At 49.8% G+C, this 19999-nt stretch overlaps 1 protein-coding gene across 8 annotated transcripts in view; it reads left to right on the top strand.

Annotated features, from left to right (window-relative positions):
• BRD4 (bromodomain containing 4) overlaps positions 1-19999 on the top strand; it is a 1415251-nt gene that overhangs the window by 986933 nt on the left and 408319 nt on the right. For 5 of the 8 annotated variants that reach the window (XM_085654329.1, XM_085654324.1, XM_085654323.1 and 2 more), the window contains 2 exons: positions 9209-9261; positions 10503-10583. In XM_085654329.1, coding sequence (XP_085510455.1) covers positions 9209-9261; positions 10503-10583 — 134 coding nt within the window. The remainder of the gene's footprint in view (positions 1-9208; positions 9262-10502; positions 10584-19999) is intronic. The other 3 variants (XM_085654330.1, XM_085654326.1, XM_085654325.1) reach the window with 1 other exon arrangement.

Genomic DNA, 19999 nt, shown 5'->3' with positions numbered 1-19999 from the left:
ACACAGGGATGTGTGCCATGTCGACTTTGTTTTGCCTTGTACCCAGACACTCAGCCTGCAAGGGCAGTGTGGTTGTGTTAGGGTACAGGGCCTCTAAGGGTGGCACAATAAGTGCTGCAGCCCTTAGAGGCCTTCCCTGGTCACAAGGCTCTGGGTACCTAGGGTACCATTTACCAGGGGCTGACATGTGACCAGGGTTTGCCAGTTTGGGTTTGAGGTTTTTAGGGAAGGAACATAGGCCCTGGGCACCTGATTGGCAGGAGTCCAGGGCACACTCAGTCAAAGTACATTCAGCAATTCAGCAAAAAGTGGGGGCATACCATGCAAGAAAGATGACACTTTCTCACAGGTAAGGAATGAGTATAAATCTGGCTCTACATAGTGAACGTTCCACCATATTCGGAGACTTAACCCTCTCTCCCTGCCAACTTCCCTACCATTTCTTGAAGAGCTGCGTCTAGATGTCATGCTGTTCAGGGCATGCACAGTGAAGTGGTGTTTTAACTCCATTCTTTCCTTCCTGTTGGCAACAGGTGATGGTTAAAGTTGTTATATTAATTGACCCAAACACACTTGGGCCCTCCCTTGTTGACCCAGCACTCCCTGCAGCGGAGGCTGTCTTTGCGGTTGGCTTTCTCTTCTGACCACAGTAGGGTGTGGCATTTTACTCCTGAGAGCAGAGTTAAAAAAGAGTTAAAAGCAGTTTGTTTTATCTGTTCGGTCTTCGTTGGTTCACTACGTTTCAGTTATGCCATTGCTTGATTTGTTACCAGATTCACAAGAAGTGAAATGTTGTCTCTATGGGATATGTGCCTGTAGATACATATCTGTATACTCCTGCCACCTAGTATTGGTAATGGACATTGTAACTTTTTTGTTGACCAACTCAGTTGTAAAACCTCTTGCAACTCCTCCCATAGTCCACAAGGACACAGGCTCTACCTCAAATTGTTTTCTTTCTCCATTGGTGTCTAACATTTAGAGTTCAAGCTCCTAGACTGACTCACTTTGGTGACGTTTTGGACCCAGCTATTTGACACTTAGGGAACAACGCTTTGTAAGACAACATGTGAACCTGCTCTGCACAACTATTGCATTGACTCACACAACCTCATTGGCTTGCAGTCCGCAACCTTTGGTGCCCTGTACTTTCTGTCCAACACACTTCCAGTGACAACACACTTTAACAGCTTCCCATCCGTTGTGAATCTCGGATATTGCATCAATGAAGTGTCTTCTCTCCTAATGATACAATGTTCAAAGAAATCATGCTCTGAACTATAGAATTTGTTTTCAATTTCATTTCATTTAATTTATTCCATTTGTAATGCGCTCAGCTACTCAAGAGTGTCCCGGCGCGAACCAGAAGGGGAGAGAGAGACAATCAGCCAAAAAGGAATGTTTTAAGCTTTTTCTTAAAAGCTGCGAGCTCCTGGGTAAGGCGAAGATCAAGAGGAAGGGCATTCCAGGCCCTACTGGCTCTGACCACCAAAGAGCCACCTCCAATCCTCTGAAGTTTGTAGCGAGGGATGACAGCCAGACGGAGAGCCGATGAGCGCAAGACCCTTGCTGGGGCATAGAAGGCAAAGCGCCTTTGAAGGTAGAACGGGCCCTGCCCATGAAGAGCATGATGGGCCAGGACCAGAGATTTGAATTTGATCCTGGCCGCAAAAGGCAACCAGTGTAGAGAGTGCAAGTGAGTAGTGACACTTGACCTAGATGAAATACCTAAGACTAGCCTAGCCGCCGTGTTCTGGACCACCTGCAGTTTCTTAACCATATAACCAGGTGACCCAGTAAACAAGGAATTGGCATAGTCTAGCCGGGAGAGAATCAGTGCACAGGTCACTGTTACTCTGGCTGCCTGCGGGATGAGCGGGAAAAAGTTCCTAAGTGTTTTAATAAGACCAAAGCAACAGCCGGCCGTTTTCTTGATATGAGTAGAAAACGAGAGGTTCTCCTCAAACCAAATGCCCAAGTTCTTAGTGGGCTGTCCTTCCGAGAAGGGAGGAGGAAGCTCCTGAGGCCACAGCTGTTGACGAAAGTCAGTTGGAAAAGCGCCAAAGAGCAAGATCTCAGATTTCTGCTCATTACACTTGAGCTGAGCATCAGCCAGCCAAGCGAAGATGGAACGAAGGCAATGACTATGAATTGCACATTACTACATCAGCTCATTACTTTATGAAACTGCGATATGAACTGTATAGCAACGACTTACTAATATCCCTTGGTGCAAACTTACATGGTGCTATGTCAATTAACTTATGGGAGTGCTTCCATCAGATTATTCACGTACAAGGAATTATTGTTCAAACAACCACAACTGTAGGTAGCAAAATATACTGTTGGTAGAGTTCTTAAGTCTTATATACGCAGTCTTTTCATAGACAACCATAACATTATATATGCGCCCTGGATCATTTGTTCATATTGTAAGAAACTGGCTCTATATATACTACACCAAAATGAGGTATAGAGTCCAAGTGCCCCCAGAGATAGGCAGAGGTTAAAGTTGTGATAGAATCTTACTCTCTAATAGTGGTAGCTTGGTCGAGCAGTAAGGCAGCATCAGAGGACAGTGTTAAGCATTTGATGTACCCACTCAGTCAGCAAATGAATTCACACACTCAAGTACTGAACTCTAGGCCTCTAGGCCAATTGTTGTTGTATAAAAATATACTGTTGTTTATTTTTAGAACCAAGCGGGCCTGGTACAGGTAAGCATTAAATACTTTTCAGTAATAAGTTACTGGATATAGGACAGTTTGAAAATGCAATAGAAATGTTACTTTGTTTGATTTACATGCAACACTTAACAAATACAGTACATTGGAATAAATAGGCTTTTTCAGTAAATTTCAGGTGTTACTTTTTACGTTACTTTTCTAACTCAGTGCTGGATACCTAGATTCAGCACTGGGACATTTCCTAAAAACAGGTAAGTAATTACGTTTTAGTTATTTGCATGATATTTAAAGAATATTTTCTGTTTTCAAAACTCCACGCTTAGAAACTTTTTGGAGCAGTACATTGAAATGAATGGGCTTAGACAATAAATTGCAGGTAAGTTACTTTCCACGTTACTTTTCTATCTCAGCGCTGGATACCTAGATTTAGCACTGGGACATTTCCTGCAAACAGGTGAGTAAACACGTATTGGTTATTTGTGCGATTTTTAAAGAATATTTTTAGGTTTCAAAACTCCACACTTAGAAACTTTTGGGAGAAAAAGTGTCAATGTTATCCTATGGAAGGAAAACGGGTTAACGCTTCACAGGTGAGTAATCGACTGTGGGAGTTAAGGTTCTGGGGCTAGACTCGGGGGTCCCCCAGCGTCGGTGATGCACTGTTGTTGCACCCTCAGTGGCATTAGGGCAGCCGGGTGCAGAGTGTTGAGGCCCAATGTTATCCAATGAGGGATAGGGGGCTTCCGGTTGGTGGCTGCTGTCAAGCAGGCCACTGGGTTGTGGGAGCAAAGCTCCTAGGGTTAAGCTCAGGGCACTTTGGGGACCAAAGTAGCACCAAAGGTGCTCCCTCAGTGGCACTGGGGCGGCAGGGTGCTGTTTTGAGGTCGGGTGCCCTGTTTTCAATGGAGAATGTCCGGGACAAAGAAACACTTCAGGCTCGGGGACGAGGACTTTCTGTGTGCGACAACCACTTTGAGGGGTAAGTTGGGATGTCTTGGGTTGGTTAGGCACCGTTGGTTTGGGCACACAAGGCCGTGGGGAGTCGGGTGCGGGGGTGCCTTGTGACGTCGGATTTTCTTACCCGCTCTGGTCGCGGTGGGGTGGTCCTCTGGATTGAGGCTGCAGGCGTCGTGTGGAGGCTTGAGGCAGGTAAGGGGTCGCCGGATCTTGGGTCAGGATCGCTGGGGGGACCTCCTCTTGGTGTTTTTCGACTCGGGCCGGGTTTCGGCGTGTGCGAAGTGGGCTGGATTTGCGGTCTCTGGCTGGCACCAGAAGCTGCAGTTTAAACACGTCCAGTCTTCACGGGAGAAACAGTCTGGGAAGTGAAGGCAGGCAGGTCCTCCGGGGTTTGTGATGTTGCTGGCTGCTGGACACGCCGGGATTTCACAGGAGCAGGTTCGAGGGGAGACAGGCCTGTAGGGCTGGGGGCCAAGTCAGTGGTCGTCGTCCTCTTGTTAGCTCTGCATGGCTCTTCGTCTTTCTTCTTGTAGCTAGGCTGGATCTGCCTTCTTGGTTCAGGGCTGCCCCCTAAATACTGTATATAGGGGGCGTTTTAGGGGGCTTGAGGTCAGTAGCCAATGGGCTACTGACCTTAGGGTGACTACACCCTTGGTGTGCTCATTGGGGAGTGCCTGCCATCTGCAAGATGGCGAGCACTGGAGAGTGGGCTTCACCTAGTCTCCCCCACCTGAGGGGTGGAGTTGGCAGAGGTGGGCACACCTCCTGGGCTGGCTAGTTTTTCCCGCCCGTCTTCCCACCGAAAGGGAGGAAGAGACAGGAAAGGGGGACTGCCCCTGATAGCAGGAGAGGCTGGGGGTCGCATTACAAAGGCTGCCAGGCCTTTGAAGCTTCCCTGCCACAGATGGCTCTTCCTGGCCTGGGGAAGGTGTGAACACCTCCGCCCATGAAAGAATTTGTTTCTGGGCTCAGGGAGCGTAGGCTCCCACCCTAGGGGGCCAGAAACATGTCTCGTGGAGGCAGGCTGGTGTGTACCAGTCAGGGAACCCACCAGAGGCTGGTCGTTTTTCAGGGGGCATCTCTGAGATGCCCTCTGTGTGCATTTTTCATTAAATTACACATTGGCATCAGTGTGGGTTTAATGGGCGGAGAAGTTTGATACCAAACTTCTCAGTTTTCAGTGTAGCCATTATGGTGCTGTGGAGTTCGTAATGACAAGCTCCCAGCACCATATACTCTTAATGGCAGCACTGCACTTACAATGCCTAAGAATGGGCTTAGACACTGTAGGGGTACAGGTCTCATGCATCTGTACCCTCACCACTGGCATAGGGCACCCAGCTAGAGGGGTGACTGATCTATGCCAGGGCAGTGGGTTGTAGGCATGGCACACAGGGCTGTTTGCCATGTCGACTCTTTACTTTGTTCTGCACCAAAACACGCAGGCTGCAAAGGGGGGGGGGGGGCTTTATAGGGGCCTACAGAGGCAACAACTCAAAAGGCAGGGGAAATGTGGCTCCTCCAAAGAAGCTACCACTTTGAATTCCCAGGAAAACAAAGGACGTACTGTAGACACCTGCTGTTCGGAGCTCTTTTTGGCGTCTGGCCTATCGTAGAGGTGCAAAGAAAACTTCCCCTAAGGCCTCCACAATTTACCAGCGTCCACAAGCCCACCAGTCCTCTCCCATGGGCTTGCTTTAGAGGGACCTACAGAGGCAACAACTCAAAAGGCAGAGGAAATGTGGCTCCTCCAAAGAAGCTACCACTTTGACTTCCCACTCTTCATCCCGATCACACCACATCTGTTGGGGGCGCCTCCAAAGATTCTTTCCTACTTGGCAGAACATTACCTCTGATCAGTGGGTGTTGGATATTATCCAACATGGTTATTGTCTGGAGCTCTCCTCCCACCATTCCAGCTCGCAAACACAAACTCTCCCCAGAACCAACGGCTACTCAGGGAAGAGGTCCAAGCACTCCTTCTTAAAGGTGCCCTAGAACCCGTCTCCCACCATTACTAGGGCATGAGAGTATACTCTATACTTCCTGATCCCCAAACAAGACAGTTCTCTCTGACCCATTTTGGACCTCCGGCCCCTAAAGGATAACATTCTTTCAGAGCACTTCCACATGGTTACTCTTCAGGATGTCATCCCGCTACTACATGGCCGCTCTCCACCTGAAGGACGCTTATTTCCAGATGCCAATAATCTTGGCACATCACTTCTATCTCAGGTTTGTTGTCAGCGGAAAGCATTACAAGCTCAAGGTGCTCCTCTTTGGATTCACAACTGCACCCAGGGTGCTCCCCAAGTGCCTTGCGGGGGTACCCGATAATTTGCGCAGACAGGGTGTCCATGTATTCCCCTATCTGGACGACTCGTCAAGAGTGCCACCCATCAGAACTTCTTCGAACACACTCGGGTCACAATAAACCTCCTCCAGGGTTTACTATTAGTGCTATAAAAGCCCACCTCCAACCCATCTGGATACAGCTCTACCTGGGGGCAATCTTCAACTCAGAAGTGGGCATGGCCCATCCAAACATTGCAAGGTTATAGACCAACCTGGCCCTAATCCCTCAGTTTCAACCAGGCCACCAAGTCATGATCAGGACAGTCATTCACCTGATTAGCATGATGGCCTCTTGTATTGCCATAGTGCCCCATTCCAGGTTACACATATGTCTGTTGCAGGAGTACTTGGCACACCAGTGGTCTCAAGCGGACGGTCTTTAGGACGACCTACTGTTGATCAGCCACCCCATTTGTCGCTTTCTGCAGTGGTGGAACACCAACAACCTGTTGTACGGGCAGCTGTTTGTCGATCAAGTTCCGCAGAGGACAATTACAAAGGAGGCCTCCCTTACAGGATGGGGTGCACATTTATAGGATCGGACTGTCCAAAGCCAGCGGAAACACAGTCATCTGGATCTCCTCATCAATTTCCTGGACCTGCTAGCGGCTCGCCTTGTGTTGAAAGCTTTTCTACCCCACTTGACTGGCAAGGCAGTCCTTATCAACACAGACAACATGACAGCCATGTATTATCTTCAGAAGCAAGGCGGTAAGCGATCTCCCATGCACTCTTATCTTGCCCAGATGGTGGTAAGCTTTCTGACACAAGATCAATCTGCTAGCGGACTACCTTCCGGGAGTAGACAGCGATTTTTCCAACCTCCAAAGCAGGATGCGGCAGCAGGTTAACGAGTGGGAAATCCACATGCAAGTCCTCCTCCAATACTTCCTCCTTTGGGAAGTCCAAGAGGTATACCTCTTCGCCACGGTACAGAACTCCAAAAGTCCAAACACTACCTCCAGTTTTCTACACCCACAGTCTAAGGGCAATGATATATGGATGAGTTGTCAGATATTTGCCTATGCTTTGTCTCCTCTCCCTCTTCTTCCATTTGTGGTTCGAAGACTTCAGCAGATGTCTCACTCTCATCCTGGTGTTTCCCACCTGGGCTCGCCAACCATGGTTCACCACTCTGCTCGAGTGGTTCCACACAAAAGGCTCCCCAACAGGCTGGACCTTCTCATGCAGAACCATGGAAGAAACAGGTACCCAGACCTCCGGTCTCACAACCCTGCAATCTGGCTCCTGAAGTCCCAGAATTTGGGTGCCTTAATCTTCCACCGAATGCATGAGCATTCTTAAAGAAGCACACAGGCCTTCTACCAGTGTTTGTTATGCTGCCAAGTTGAAGCGGGTCATTTACTAGTGTCCTTCAAAACGCATTGACCCTTTAGTAGCCAATGTCTAGGTTATTATCTGCTACTAACTTCACTTGCAAACTTGTGGTTGGGCTTTCCCTTCCATACGACTACACCTAGCTGCTGTAACCGCCTATCTTCAGAACAGGCAACCCATCTCTCTCTTCAGAATTCCAATTATTAAAGCTTTTATGGAGGTTCTCCAGAGTAATTCCTCCTCTGATCCTACCAGCTCTGACAATAAACCTCAACATTGTAATGAGAAGACTTATGGGCCCTCCATTTGAAACCCTCCAAGCCTGCCCCCTCCAGTTTCTGTGTTGAAAAGTGGCATTTCTGGTTGCTGTCACTTCACTCAAGCCTGTCAGTAAACTTCTGGCACTAACTTTCGATGAACCTTTCTTCCAGATACACAGGGATAGGGTTTTCCTCTACACCAACCCCAGATACCACCCAAAGTTGGTCTCACCTTAATCCATTGAACTCCCTGTCTTTTTCCCTAAACCTGACTCAATAGCACACCGGGCTCTCCATATTTTGACAGGTCTAAGCCATTAAGAAAGACACAACAGCTCTTTCTTGCTTCTTCCGAACTTCACAAAGGGAAGGCCCTATCCAAATCAAGTATTTGAAGATGGATTGTAAGGTGCATCCAGACATGCTATGCTAAACCTAAAAGGACCTTGCCCATTCCTCCTAGAGCCCACTCCACTTTGGAAAAAGAGCCAGCAGCCAGAGCTTCTGACTGGAGCTGGGGATCCTGGTTCGAGTCTGGGCGTCAGTACAACATCCTGTGATTCTGGGCAAATCGCTTAATCTCCCAATGCCCATGGATAGCGCCTGGATACAGTCATGGGTGATCAGCCGCGCTATATAAATCTACAAACTCTAACTCTGTGCCCTTCCTGATGAACGTTCTTATAGCTGGAATTTGTAAAGTAGCCACCTGGCCGACACCACATACTTTTAAAAAACATTGTGTGGATGTGCAACCTGCCAATAAGCCAGTGTTGGCCAGTCAGTACTCCGTACACTTTTTCAATCTACTGCCACACATGCTACAAAAGGCAAATTTTACTTATCCTGTAAGCATCTGTTTGTAACATTGTGTGTAGATTCACATGCGTCCTCTCACCTACCAAAACCAGGCAGTGCTCAGATATCCAAACAGCCTTTCTTTTAACTCTCACAATACATTGCACACATTATGGTTGACCTTGACACTAAACTCAACTTATACTACTTACCAGTTGAGCAGAGAATAATCTGAGGTAGAGCCTGTGTCCTCATGCATTGTGGACTATAAGAGTCTTAACTGGTGTTGTCTTGACTTCTTTGAGTAAAAAGACATTGCAATGTCCAGACCCCACACTAGATGGCAGGAGTATGCAAAGCATGTGAATCTACAGCTACAAGCTACAGACTGATACTTACAGAGTAACATTTTCCTTGTTGGGTTTTATCCCTGTCTTGGAATTTTATTAAACAAAACAAATAAAAATGCAGATCTGTGATTTGCAGATGAGACGAGTTAGAGAGGAAAGTGTACTTTGATGTGTTACTACATTTTGATTGTTGGATTTCAAGAAATTTGAAGCAGACCTTCCTCTGCACTTTGCAATTACGTTGTTCTATCTTATATTTGAGTCATTCATATTTACTCTTTGGTTAATTTAACATCTCTGTAAAAGAAGTCATGAGCGTAGCAATTGTCAGTCATTAGCTAATTAATGCATTAGTTGGGGGGCGGGGGAAGCATATTCAATTCATCCTTTGGCTGGTTGAGTGAATAAGGTTTTCAATTTGCAGTGGAGTAGTTTGTCTGAACCCGTCTTGTTGTCTTTGCAGAAATGGCACCAAAACTTAAAAAGAAGGGGCATTCCAGCCGTGAGCAGAAGAAGGTGAGATTACATTAAGCCAACTGGCAATGTCTAATAGTTGAGTGCATGTAGAAAGGTATTCATTTTGAAACCATTGTTCAGTTGGGGATCAATAGTTGCTGGCAACCCCCATTGCATGCTCTGTGATTACCATGTGATGGGAAACTTTGAGACATGCCAAGTGACAGTTTATTGGACGATAGAGATCAAGTTTTAACATCCACCCCAACAATGCGGCAAAAGTGGCACAATTTGGATGTGGGAGCCTCTCCTTCAGTCCCAGATAGAATTCTATCCCTTGAATAATCCAGAGAGTATTAAAAACGATGTAAACTTGTATTGCTCTTTCTTTTTTTTTTCCTGCGATGCAGTGATTTCATAAGTGCTTCCTCTTCTTCAGGTGCATATTTCAAACTTTTTGGGATCTGTTGTTATTCTCTGGCTCCTTTACCAGCTCAGAGATGGTTAGGTTCTCCTTCAGGAGATGTTCATTGATTATCATAAGCATACAACGATCCCACCATTGCACTGGATCCCGTAGCATTTTACTGAAATATTTACAAAAAGTATCTTTCTTTAGTGAAGTGACATTTTGAAATCAAAATTCTATTTTTATCTTTTATAAGTCTATATTCTCTCAATTTCAAGTTTTTTTTAAAATAGCCACTAGTTTAAGAAAAATAGCAAGGCAATCAGATCTTATTAAAGTAAAATGAGAGAAAAGGACAATGTAGCCATATAGGCTGCTGCCCACAGTAGTTTGAAAATTGCCACTGCTCTTTTAGGGAAGCACATTCCACTGGTATCCCCTTATGCCCTAAAGTTAGTTGCACTTGACAGGTTTTTATTCTGGCTCCTACAATCAGGTTCCCTAAGAACTCAGCTCTGCCTTTTTTATGGTGTTCTTTTCCGAGAAACTTCTCAAATCTTGGTGACTCTACTCAACATCTCTTGTAACTAAGTCTTTTCCATTTTGGCAAAAATGATCTCTTCTGATCTCGTCTCTTAAGCATGGACCATGGAAGAAAGAAGGTGGAGAAAGATACCCCCCTCCGTTTATACATCATTTCCCTTCCTAGCTTGCATCTTCCTACAGATTTTGAGCTTGTATGTAAAAATATGCAGAAGAAATATGAGGAACATTGAATGTATCTGAATTCATGGTTAGCAAAAAGACAAAGTGCCAAGAGTTGCTCTAGCAATTCTAAGGTGTTGGGAAAAGAAGGGGCTCCTTCTCTCACCTCCTACTTCTATCTCTGCAGTCTGTCCCAGAGGGAAATCAGGAAGAGATCTCACCATCCCAAGCATGTATACCAGTTCCACTTCCATTGCTTCAAGAAAAGGTAATGTTATGACTTGTTTGCCATAGAGAGCTGCTTTGCCGCGATGACACTCTATATCAGAGACCCTAGAGCTTGAATTGGAATGATTTTCAAACATCAAAAGACAGTGTGTGCATGTTTTTCTTGGTACTTTTAATAGTCTAGCGACTACTTTAAAGTGTAATTAGATTTTTTTTAATAGAAAATAACTGACTTCTGCCATAATAGTCTTCTAAAAAGCTCCAAAATAGAATTTTGATTTCAAAATATGACGTTTTTAAACAAAAGTACTCCCTGTTAGTAATTAATAAAAAAAGCTTCTGACTTCCGCATGATTGCAGGACTTTTCAGTGTTTATGATTTCAATGGTGGATTACTTGAAGGAGAACTGAGAGTACACTTAAGTAACCTTTCCTTCCTTACATGGTTTTTCGTGCTTTTTTAATGAAACCTTGTCTTTTTTTGACCGTAAAATAATTTTGGGTAAATGTAAGAAACTGGCTCTATATATACTGCACCAAAGTAAGGTACAGTGTGTATAGAGTCCAGGAGTCTCCAGAGGTTTGGCAGAAGTTAACGTTAGATAGAACCTTACTCTGTAAAGTGGTAGCTTGGTCGAGCAGTAAGGCAGTATCAGAGGACAGTGTAAAGCATTTGGCATACACACTCAGTCAGCAAATGGTCTCACACACTCAAGAACTGGACTCTAGGCCAATTGTTTTGTATAAAAAATATACTGGTTTTTTTCTAGAACCAAGCAAACGTGGTACAGGTAAGCACATAGATACTTTGCAGTAGTAATTTACTTGTTTGAACACTGTTCAGAATTGCAATATAACTGGTACTGGTTTTGATTACAGGTTTAAGAAAGCAGTTTGCAACACATTGCAGGTATAGTACATTCAATTGAATGGGTTTTTAAAGTAAAATGCAGTTAATTACTTTTCAGATAACTTTTCTAACCGCAGGACTGGATCCTAGATTCAGCCCTGGGACATTTCCTGAAAACAGGTGAGTAAATGCGTTTTGGTTAAAGGTATGATTTTTCAGGAATATTATTGTATTTCAAAATGTTATCCTATGGGAGGAAATTCACTTAGCAAGCAAGTTACTTTTGCGTTACTTTTGTAAACCATGCTGGACTCCTAGATTCAGCACTGGGACATCTACTTAAAACAGGTAAGTAATTACGTTTTTGCAGTTTGTACGAATTTTAAAGAATATTCTTGTATTCCAAAAGTTGACACTTGAAAAATTTTCACAAAGAACCCCCAGTGTTATCCTATGGAAGGAAATTCAATTCACAGGTAAGTTACTTTTTAGGTACTTTTCTTTCTCAGTGCTGGGCACCTGGGTTCAGCACTGGGACCTTTCCTGCAAACAGTTGAGGAAATTTGGTTGGGTTATTTGTGCGATTTTTAAGGAATATTCTTAGTTTTCAAAAGTCGACACTTAGAAATGTTTTGGGAGAAAAAGTGTCAATGTTATCCTATGAGGAAAAGTGAGTTATCGGTCTCGAGGTAAGTTATCGGTCTTTTGAGTTAGGGTTCTGGGGTTCGCTCCTAGGGTTAAGCTCAGGGCAAGTTGGGGACCAAGTTAGCACCAAAGAGGCACCCTCAGCGGCGCTAAGGCAGGCGGGTGCGGGGTGCAGTTTTGAGGTCGGGTGCCCTGTTGAATTCAATGGAGAATCTGCGGGACAAAGAAACACTGCAGGCTCGGGGACGAAGATCTTCCAGGAGTGACCACCACTTCGAGGGGTAAGTTGGGATGTAGAGGGATGGTTAGGTACCACTGGGTTGGGCACACAAGGCCGTGTGGCGTTGGTTGCAGGGGTGCCTTTAGACGTCGGATTTTCTTACCCGCTCTGGTCGCGAAAGGGGGGGGTCTCCTGGATTGAGGCTGCAGGCGTCGTCTGGAGGCTTGAGGCAGGTCAGGGGTCGCCGGATCTCAGGTCAGGATCGCCGGGGGGACCTCCTCGTGATGTTTGTTCACTCAAACACAGGGCGGGCTCGGCGAATATAGAGTGTGCTGGATTCGCGGTTTCTGGCTGGCACCAAAAGCTGCAGTTTAAACACGTCTGCAGGCAGGTTCTCCAGGGTTTTTGAGGTTGCTGGCCGCTGGACACGCCAGGCTTTTGCAGAAGCAGTTTCGAGGGTAGACAGGCCTATAGGGCTGGGGCCAAGTCAGTGGACGTCGTCCTCTTGTTTGCTCTGCAAGGCTTCTCGTCCTTCTTATCCTTCTTTTCTTGTGGTTGCTGGATCTGAGAAAGGAAGGTTCAGGGTGCCCCTAAATACTAAATTTAGGGGGCGTTACAGGTAGGTAAAGGGCAGGGACCAATGGGTCCCTTCCGTGGGGTGGGTACACCCCCTGTTCTGCCACTCTCCAGTGGGAGGGATGCAGGAGCCTGTCCCTGGTTGCCTGGGTCCCCCCATCCTCAAGATGGCGGGGACTCGAGGTTGTGCTTCACCTCGCCTCCCCCACCTTAGGGGTGGAGTTGGTAGAGGTGGGCACATCTCTCTTCCTCACTTGTTTTTCCCGCTGGTTCTCCCACCAGAGTGAGGGGTAGAACCAGTGGGGACCAGTTGCTGAAAGCAGCAAATGGTCTAGAGAGGCTCACAAAGGCGGCATGCCTTTGAAGCTTCTTATTTGTGAACCCTGCCCATCCTGGGGGGGAGGCTTGGCACCTCGTCGCAGGATGTGCATTGTTTCGGGCCCCAGAGAGCAGCAGGCTCTTGACCCAGGGATCCAGAAACATGTCTGGTGGTGGCAGCCTGCGCAGCCACTCAGTCAGGTCACTGGTAGTTGGTCGTTTTTCAGGGGGCATCTCTAAGATGCCCTCTGGTGCATTTTACATTAAATTCCACACTGGCATCAGTGTGGGTTTAATGTGCTGAGAAGTTTGATACCAAACTTCCCATTCTTTAGTGCAGCCATTATGGTGCTGTTGAGTTCATAATGATAACCTCCCAGCACCATATACTCTTAATGGCAGCACTGTACTTACAGGGCCCAGGAATGGACCTGGGCACTATAGGGGTACAGGGCTCATGCACCTGTACCCTCACCACTGGCATAGGGCACCCAGCTAGAGGGGTGACAGATGTATGCCAGGGCAGTGGTTTGTGGGCATGGCACACAGGGATGTGTGCCATGTCGTCTCTTTGTTTTGTTCTGCACCCAGACACTCAGCCTGCAAAGGCAGTGGGTGTGTGCCAGGGTGCAGAGCCTCTAAGGGTGGCACAATTGGTGCTGCAGCCCATAGGAGCCTTCTCTGGTCACAGTGCCCTGGGTAAATGGGGTACCATTTACCAGGGACCTACCTGTGGCCAGAGCTGTCACTTGGGTTTTGTTTTGGGGAAAGAACACAGGCCCTGGGGTCCTGATTGGCAGGGCCCCAGAGCACATCAAGTCAAAGAGTATCAGTAGTCTGGCAACGAAAAAAGAGGGGGAAGTTTACTGCAACCCACTTTCTCACAGTAAAAAAAAGTCAACAAGTAGATTTGGTGAGAGAAGTACCGGATGCTGGCGTTACACCAAATCTATTCTCAGTTACACCAGGTGGCTCTGTTCCATCGACCTTCAAGATGCATACTTTCATATTCCAATTGCCTGAAAGCATTCAAAGTTCTTTAGGTTCTTAGTGGGGCAAGACCACTATCACCACCAGGTATTTCAACTTGGTCTCAAGTCAGCACTCAGAACACTCTCCACGTGCCTGGCAGTGGTAGCTGCCCATCTCCGGAAGCACAAAATATTTGTCTTGCTAAACCTAGACGATTGCGTAGTCAAGGTGTCAATGTCTCAGGAAACTCAGCTTCACTACAACTGGACTTGCAGTCTCTTTCAAAGGTTAGTCCTTCATGTCAACCTCACAAAGTCGACGTCTGTCCCAGTTCAAACCTTACAAAATCTGGGAGTTTCCATCGGCATAATACAGGCAAGAGTGTTTCCTTCGGAGGAGAGGCGTTATCGATCCTTCAGAATGTCGCTGTTTCATGACAGCTTCCATTCCAACGGTGAAAACCATATCCTCTCCTCAGCTCAATGGCCTCCTGCATCTTCCTCACACCAAATGCCAGTCTCCACATGCGACCTCTACAGAAATGTCTAGAGGACTAGTGGGACCAACGTACAGGCAAATGTGAAGACAGGGTAGAACTATCCTGTCATACGAAGCTGTCCCTGAAATGGTGGTGCTCTCCAGCAAACCTGCTTTGAGGAATGCCTTTTGATCGGTAGACCCCTCCTCAAACAATAGTGAAGGATGCTTCACTTCTGGGATGGGGGCCCACATGGATCCTCCTCCAAATTTAAGGCAAGTGGTCACAGAGCACAGAGAGAGACATATTGTGTCAATCTCCTTGAGCTACAGGCAGTCCATCTAGCGCTGAAGGCGTTTCACCCATCGTTTCAATACCATTCCCTGCTTGTTCAGATGGACAATACAACCACCATGTACTACCTCAACAAGCAGGGAGGGACGAGGTCCAGGTCCTTGTCACACAAGGCCCATACAGTCTGGAAATGGCTCATAGCCAGGGACTTTAGGATCACCGCAAAAATGCTCAGGTAGACTCTCTCAGCAACCTTCTACAAGAAAACTACGAGTGGGTCTTACATGGCAACATCATGCAAAACATCTTTCAACTGTGGGGCCCCTCAGCTCCACTTGTTAGCCACCACAGAAAACAAGAAATGCTAAAGCTTTGCGTTGAGGTACTTCCAGCCATGGGCACTGGGGAATGCTCTATGGATCAACACGGCTGGCAGATTTCTTTAAGCTTTTCCTCAGATTCCCCCGATTACATCAGTCCTCATCAAGCTGTTCCAATCGAGAGCCAAGATGATCCTAATAGCTCCTGAGTGGGCACGTCAAGGTTGGTTCACGGACCTCCTTCACTGGTCCATCCGTCCACTTATCAAGCTGCCATGCAGGCCAGACCTGCTAACGAAATTCGGAGGCCCCATGGTACACCCAAATCTCTCCTCTTTGAATTTGGCGGCATGGCTCCTGAGCTAGTGCAGTACGGACGCTTGAATCTGCCGCAGGACTGCATGGATGTCCTCAAAGAGGCTAAGCGGACTTCCACAATTTCCTCATAAGCCTTCAAGTGGAAGATATTTCGCATTTTGTGTCCCTCTTAAGAATGTGGGCCCTACATTCTCGTCTATAAAGGTTCACCTGGCAGCCCCTACTGCCTACAGAAAATGTCCACTAAGTGCGTTGTCCAAGGCTAGATCAACATCCCCACTTCGCACACCATGAATTGTGTGCGACTTGTAGGACACCCCCGCGCCGCACGGCCACCAGCTGCTGCGTGTGCCCCTTCCGCCCTGTGCCTCGCTGCCCGGCTGCTGCCGCTTGACCACGCCCCCTCCCTCGAGCCTCGAGGTCCGTGGTTGCTCCTGTGCCCTGCTGCCTCCTGTCAACCCTATTTAGATCTGTTTTTCTTATTTTTTGTGATTTCTGCATTTGTCTCCTAACTGTCAGCATTGTCCTCTTCTGTCCCTCTGTTCCCTCCCCACTTCCCGCCACCGCCGCTAAGCCCCGCCCCTTTTGCCTTCTGTATCCCTCCCCGCTCCCGCCTCCCAGCTGCCCCGCCCACCCGCGCACTTGGCCATATATGGCGACCGTGCGACGCAGGTGAGTGTGACCTACTTGTAGGACACCCCCGCGCCGCACGGCCACCAGCTGCTGCGTGTGCCCCTTCCGCCCTGTGCCTCGCTGCCCGGCTGCTGCCGCTTGACCACGCCCCCTCCCTCGAGCCTCGAGGTCCGTGGTTGCTCCTGTGCCCTGCTGCCTCCTGTCAACCCTATTTAGATCTGTTTTTCGTATTTTTTGTGATTTCTGCATTTGTCTCCTAACTGTCAGCATTGTCCTCTTCTGTCCCTCTGTTCCCTCCCCGCTCCCCGCTTCCCGCCACCGCCGCTAAGCCCCGCCCCTTTTGCCTTCTGTATCCCTCCCCGCTCCCGCCTCCCAGCTGCCCCGCCCACCCACGCACTTGGCCATATATGGCGACCGTGCGACGCAGGTGAGTGTGACCTACTTGTAGGACACCCCCGCGCCGCACGGCCACCAGCTGCTGCGTGTGCCCCTTCCGCCCTGTGCCTCGCTGCCCGGCTGCTGCCGCTTGACCACGCCCCCTCCCTCGAGCCTCGAGGTCCGTGGTTGCTCCTGTGCCCTGCTGCCTCCTGTCAACCCTATTTAGATCTGTTTTTCTTATTTTTTGTGATTTCTGCATTTGTCTCCTAACTGTCAGCATTGTCCTCTTCTGTCCCTCTGTTCCCTCCCCGCTCCCCGCTTCCCGCCACCGCCGCTAAGCCCCGCACCTTTTGCCTTCTGTATCCCTCCCCGCTCCCGCCTCCCAGCTGCCCCGCCCACCCGCGCACTTCGCCATATATGGCGACCGTGCGAACGCGCAGCGGTCACGCGCAGCGGGCGCGCCGATTGTGCGCCGAAGGCGCGCCAAAGGTAAGCCCGTCTGGCCCTCGAGGACCCCGACCGACCCGCCTGACGTACAACGCCGCCACCCTCATCGCACTCAACACCGGCGGGACCCAGGGATGCTACCGAGCTACTCCGAAGCACACCTACGGACCCTTCAGCTGCCACGCCTGCAAGTTCACCTGCATCCGGACCTGCCCGACACCAGCACCTGCCATGCCGAACACCAGCAGCAACCACCTCAAGTGCATCCTGCTCAACACCCGCTCCGTCCACAGACACGCCATCGAACTCTGGAACCTCATCGACACCACAGCCCCCGACGTTGCCTTCATCACAGAGACCTGGATGAACGCCTCCTCAGCGCCCGACATCGCCATGGCCATCCCAGAAGGATACAAGATCACCCGGAAGGATCGCAACGCCAACCAGGTGGGAGGAGGCATCGCCATCATCCACAAGAACACCATCCGCATCACGACCAGCACCGACAACTCCCCACCCTCAGCCGAACACCTGCACTTCCAGATCCACACCGACCCGAAGACCACCCTCAGAGGCACCCTGATCTACCGACCTCCGGGACCACGCACTCAATTCAGCGAGGACATCGCCGACTTCGTCAGCCCGCACGCCCTCCCCTCCGCCGACTACATCCTCCTGGGGGACTTCAACTTCCACCTGGAGAACAACAACGACTGCAACACCAGCACCCTGCTCGACAACCTCGCCAACCTTGGACTCAAGCAGCTGGTGTCCACCCCCACCCACCTCGCCGGACACACACTCGACGCCATCTTCTCATCCAGCAAAGACATCGCCTTCAGCCACGCCACAGAACTCCACTGGACGGATCACAGATGCATCCACTTCACCTTCAGAAGAACGACCATCCACCACCACCAGCAACAGGCTGCCCGAAGAAGCTGGAACAAGATCACAGCCGACCAGCTCGCCGCCTCCCTGAGCCAGCACCCTCCGGCCAGCTCAGCGAACCCCAGCCAGGCCGCCGACAACCTCACGAAGTGGATCAGCGTCTGCGCGGACGAACTCGCCCCACTGAGGACCCCGCCCAGCAGACCCGGCAGCAAGAGAGCCCCATGGTTCACCGACGAACTCAAGAGCTCCAAGAAGAACTGCCGCGCCCTCGAGAAAGCCTGGAGAAGGGAACCCACGCCGGACAACAGGACCACCCTCAAGCTTGCCACCCGGAAACACCACCAACTGATCCGCATCGCCAAGAAGACGGCTTTCAAGAACCGACTGGACAACAACGCACACAACTGCAAGGAACTCTTCAATATCGTGAAAGAGCTCTCCAACCCCAACGCCGGAAGCAACGACATCACCCCTTCGCAAGACCTCTGCAACTCCCTCGCCTCCTACTTCCACAACAAGATCGCGGACATACACAACAGCTTCAGCACCCATCCGACCCACGCCACGACCGCAGCAACGCCACCCACCACCACCCTCCGCGCCTGGACCCCGGTCAACACCGAAGACACCGTCCACACGATGAACTCCGTCCACTCCGGATCTCCGACCGACCCCTGCCCTCACCACGTCTTCAACAAAGCCGACGCTGTCATCGCACCCCACCTGCGGGACATCATCAACACCTCATTCGACACCGCCACCTTCCCCGAGAGCTGGAAGCACGCCGAACTCAGCGCTCTACTCAAGAAACCTACAGCAGACCCCACCGAACTCAAGAATTACCGCCCCATCTCTCTACTCCCGTTTCCAGCCAAAGTCATCGAGAAAACAGTCAACAAACAGCTGGCCGCCTTCCTCGAGACGAATGGATCCCTCGACCCATCGCAGTCCGGATTCCGTGCCAACCACAGCACCGAGACCGCCCTCATCGCCGCCACTGACGACATCCGAGCCCTGATGGACAACGGGGAAACAGCGGCCCTCATCCTCCTAGACCTCTCCGCGGCTTTCGACACGGTCTGCCACCGCACCCTAGCACAGCGCCTCAGCAACGTCGGAATCCAGGAGAAGGCGCTGGAATGGATCGTCTCCTTTCTCGACGGAAGAACACAAAGAGTCCGCCTACCACCATACAAGTCAGAGGCCACCAAAGTCATCTGCGGCGTCCCTCAGGGATCCTCACTGAGCCCGACTCTCTTCAACGTCTACATGAGCCCTCTCGCGGCCATCGCACGCCAACACAACCTCAACATAATCTCCTACGCCGACGACACCCAGCTGATCCTCTCCCTGACCAACGACGACCCCGCCGCCGCCAGAGCCAACCTGCACGAAGGGATGAGAGAGGTAGCCGAGTGGATGACGACGAGCCGCCTGAAGCTGAACTCAGATAAGACGGAGGTCCTCATCCTGGGCTCCTCGCCCTCCGCCTGGGACGACTCCTGGTGGCCCCCCGCCCTGGGCCCCGCACCCAAACCGACGGACCACGCACGCAACCTGGGTTTCATCCTGGACTCCTCCCTCTCCATGACCAGGCAAGTCAACGCAGTCTCCTCATCGTGCTTCAACATCCTGCGCATGCTTCGGAAGATCTTCTGGTGGATCCCCACAGAGACCAGGAAGACCGTCACCCAGGCCCTCGTCACCAGCCGACTGGACTACGGCAACGCACTCTACGCCGGAACCACCGCCAAGATCCAGAAGAGACTCCAGCGCATCCAGAACGCCTCAGCCAGACTCATCCTCGACATCCCACGTCACAGCCACATCTCCGGACATCTAAGAGACCTGCACTGGCTCCCGGTCAACAAGAGAATCACCTTCCGCCTCCTTACCCACGCGCACAAAGCTCTCCACGACCAAGGCCCGAGCTACCTCAACAGCCGAATCAACTTCTACGCTCCCAAACGCCACCTCCGATCCGCCAGCCACGCCCTCGCCACCGTCCCACGCATCCGCAGAACCACTGCTGGAGGAAGGTCCTTCTCCTACCTGGCCGCCAAGACCTGGAACTCCCTCCCGGCCGACCTGCGCCTGACCCAAGACCACCTCT

This window comes from Triturus cristatus, chromosome 4_1, assembly GCF_964204655.1.
Source record: "Triturus cristatus chromosome 4_1, aTriCri1.1, whole genome shotgun sequence".
Classification (NCBI taxonomy): Eukaryota; Metazoa; Chordata; class Amphibia; order Caudata; family Salamandridae; genus Triturus; species Triturus cristatus.
Note: the sequence above shows the minus strand (reverse complement) of the source record. Positions and strands in the feature narration are given on the sequence as shown.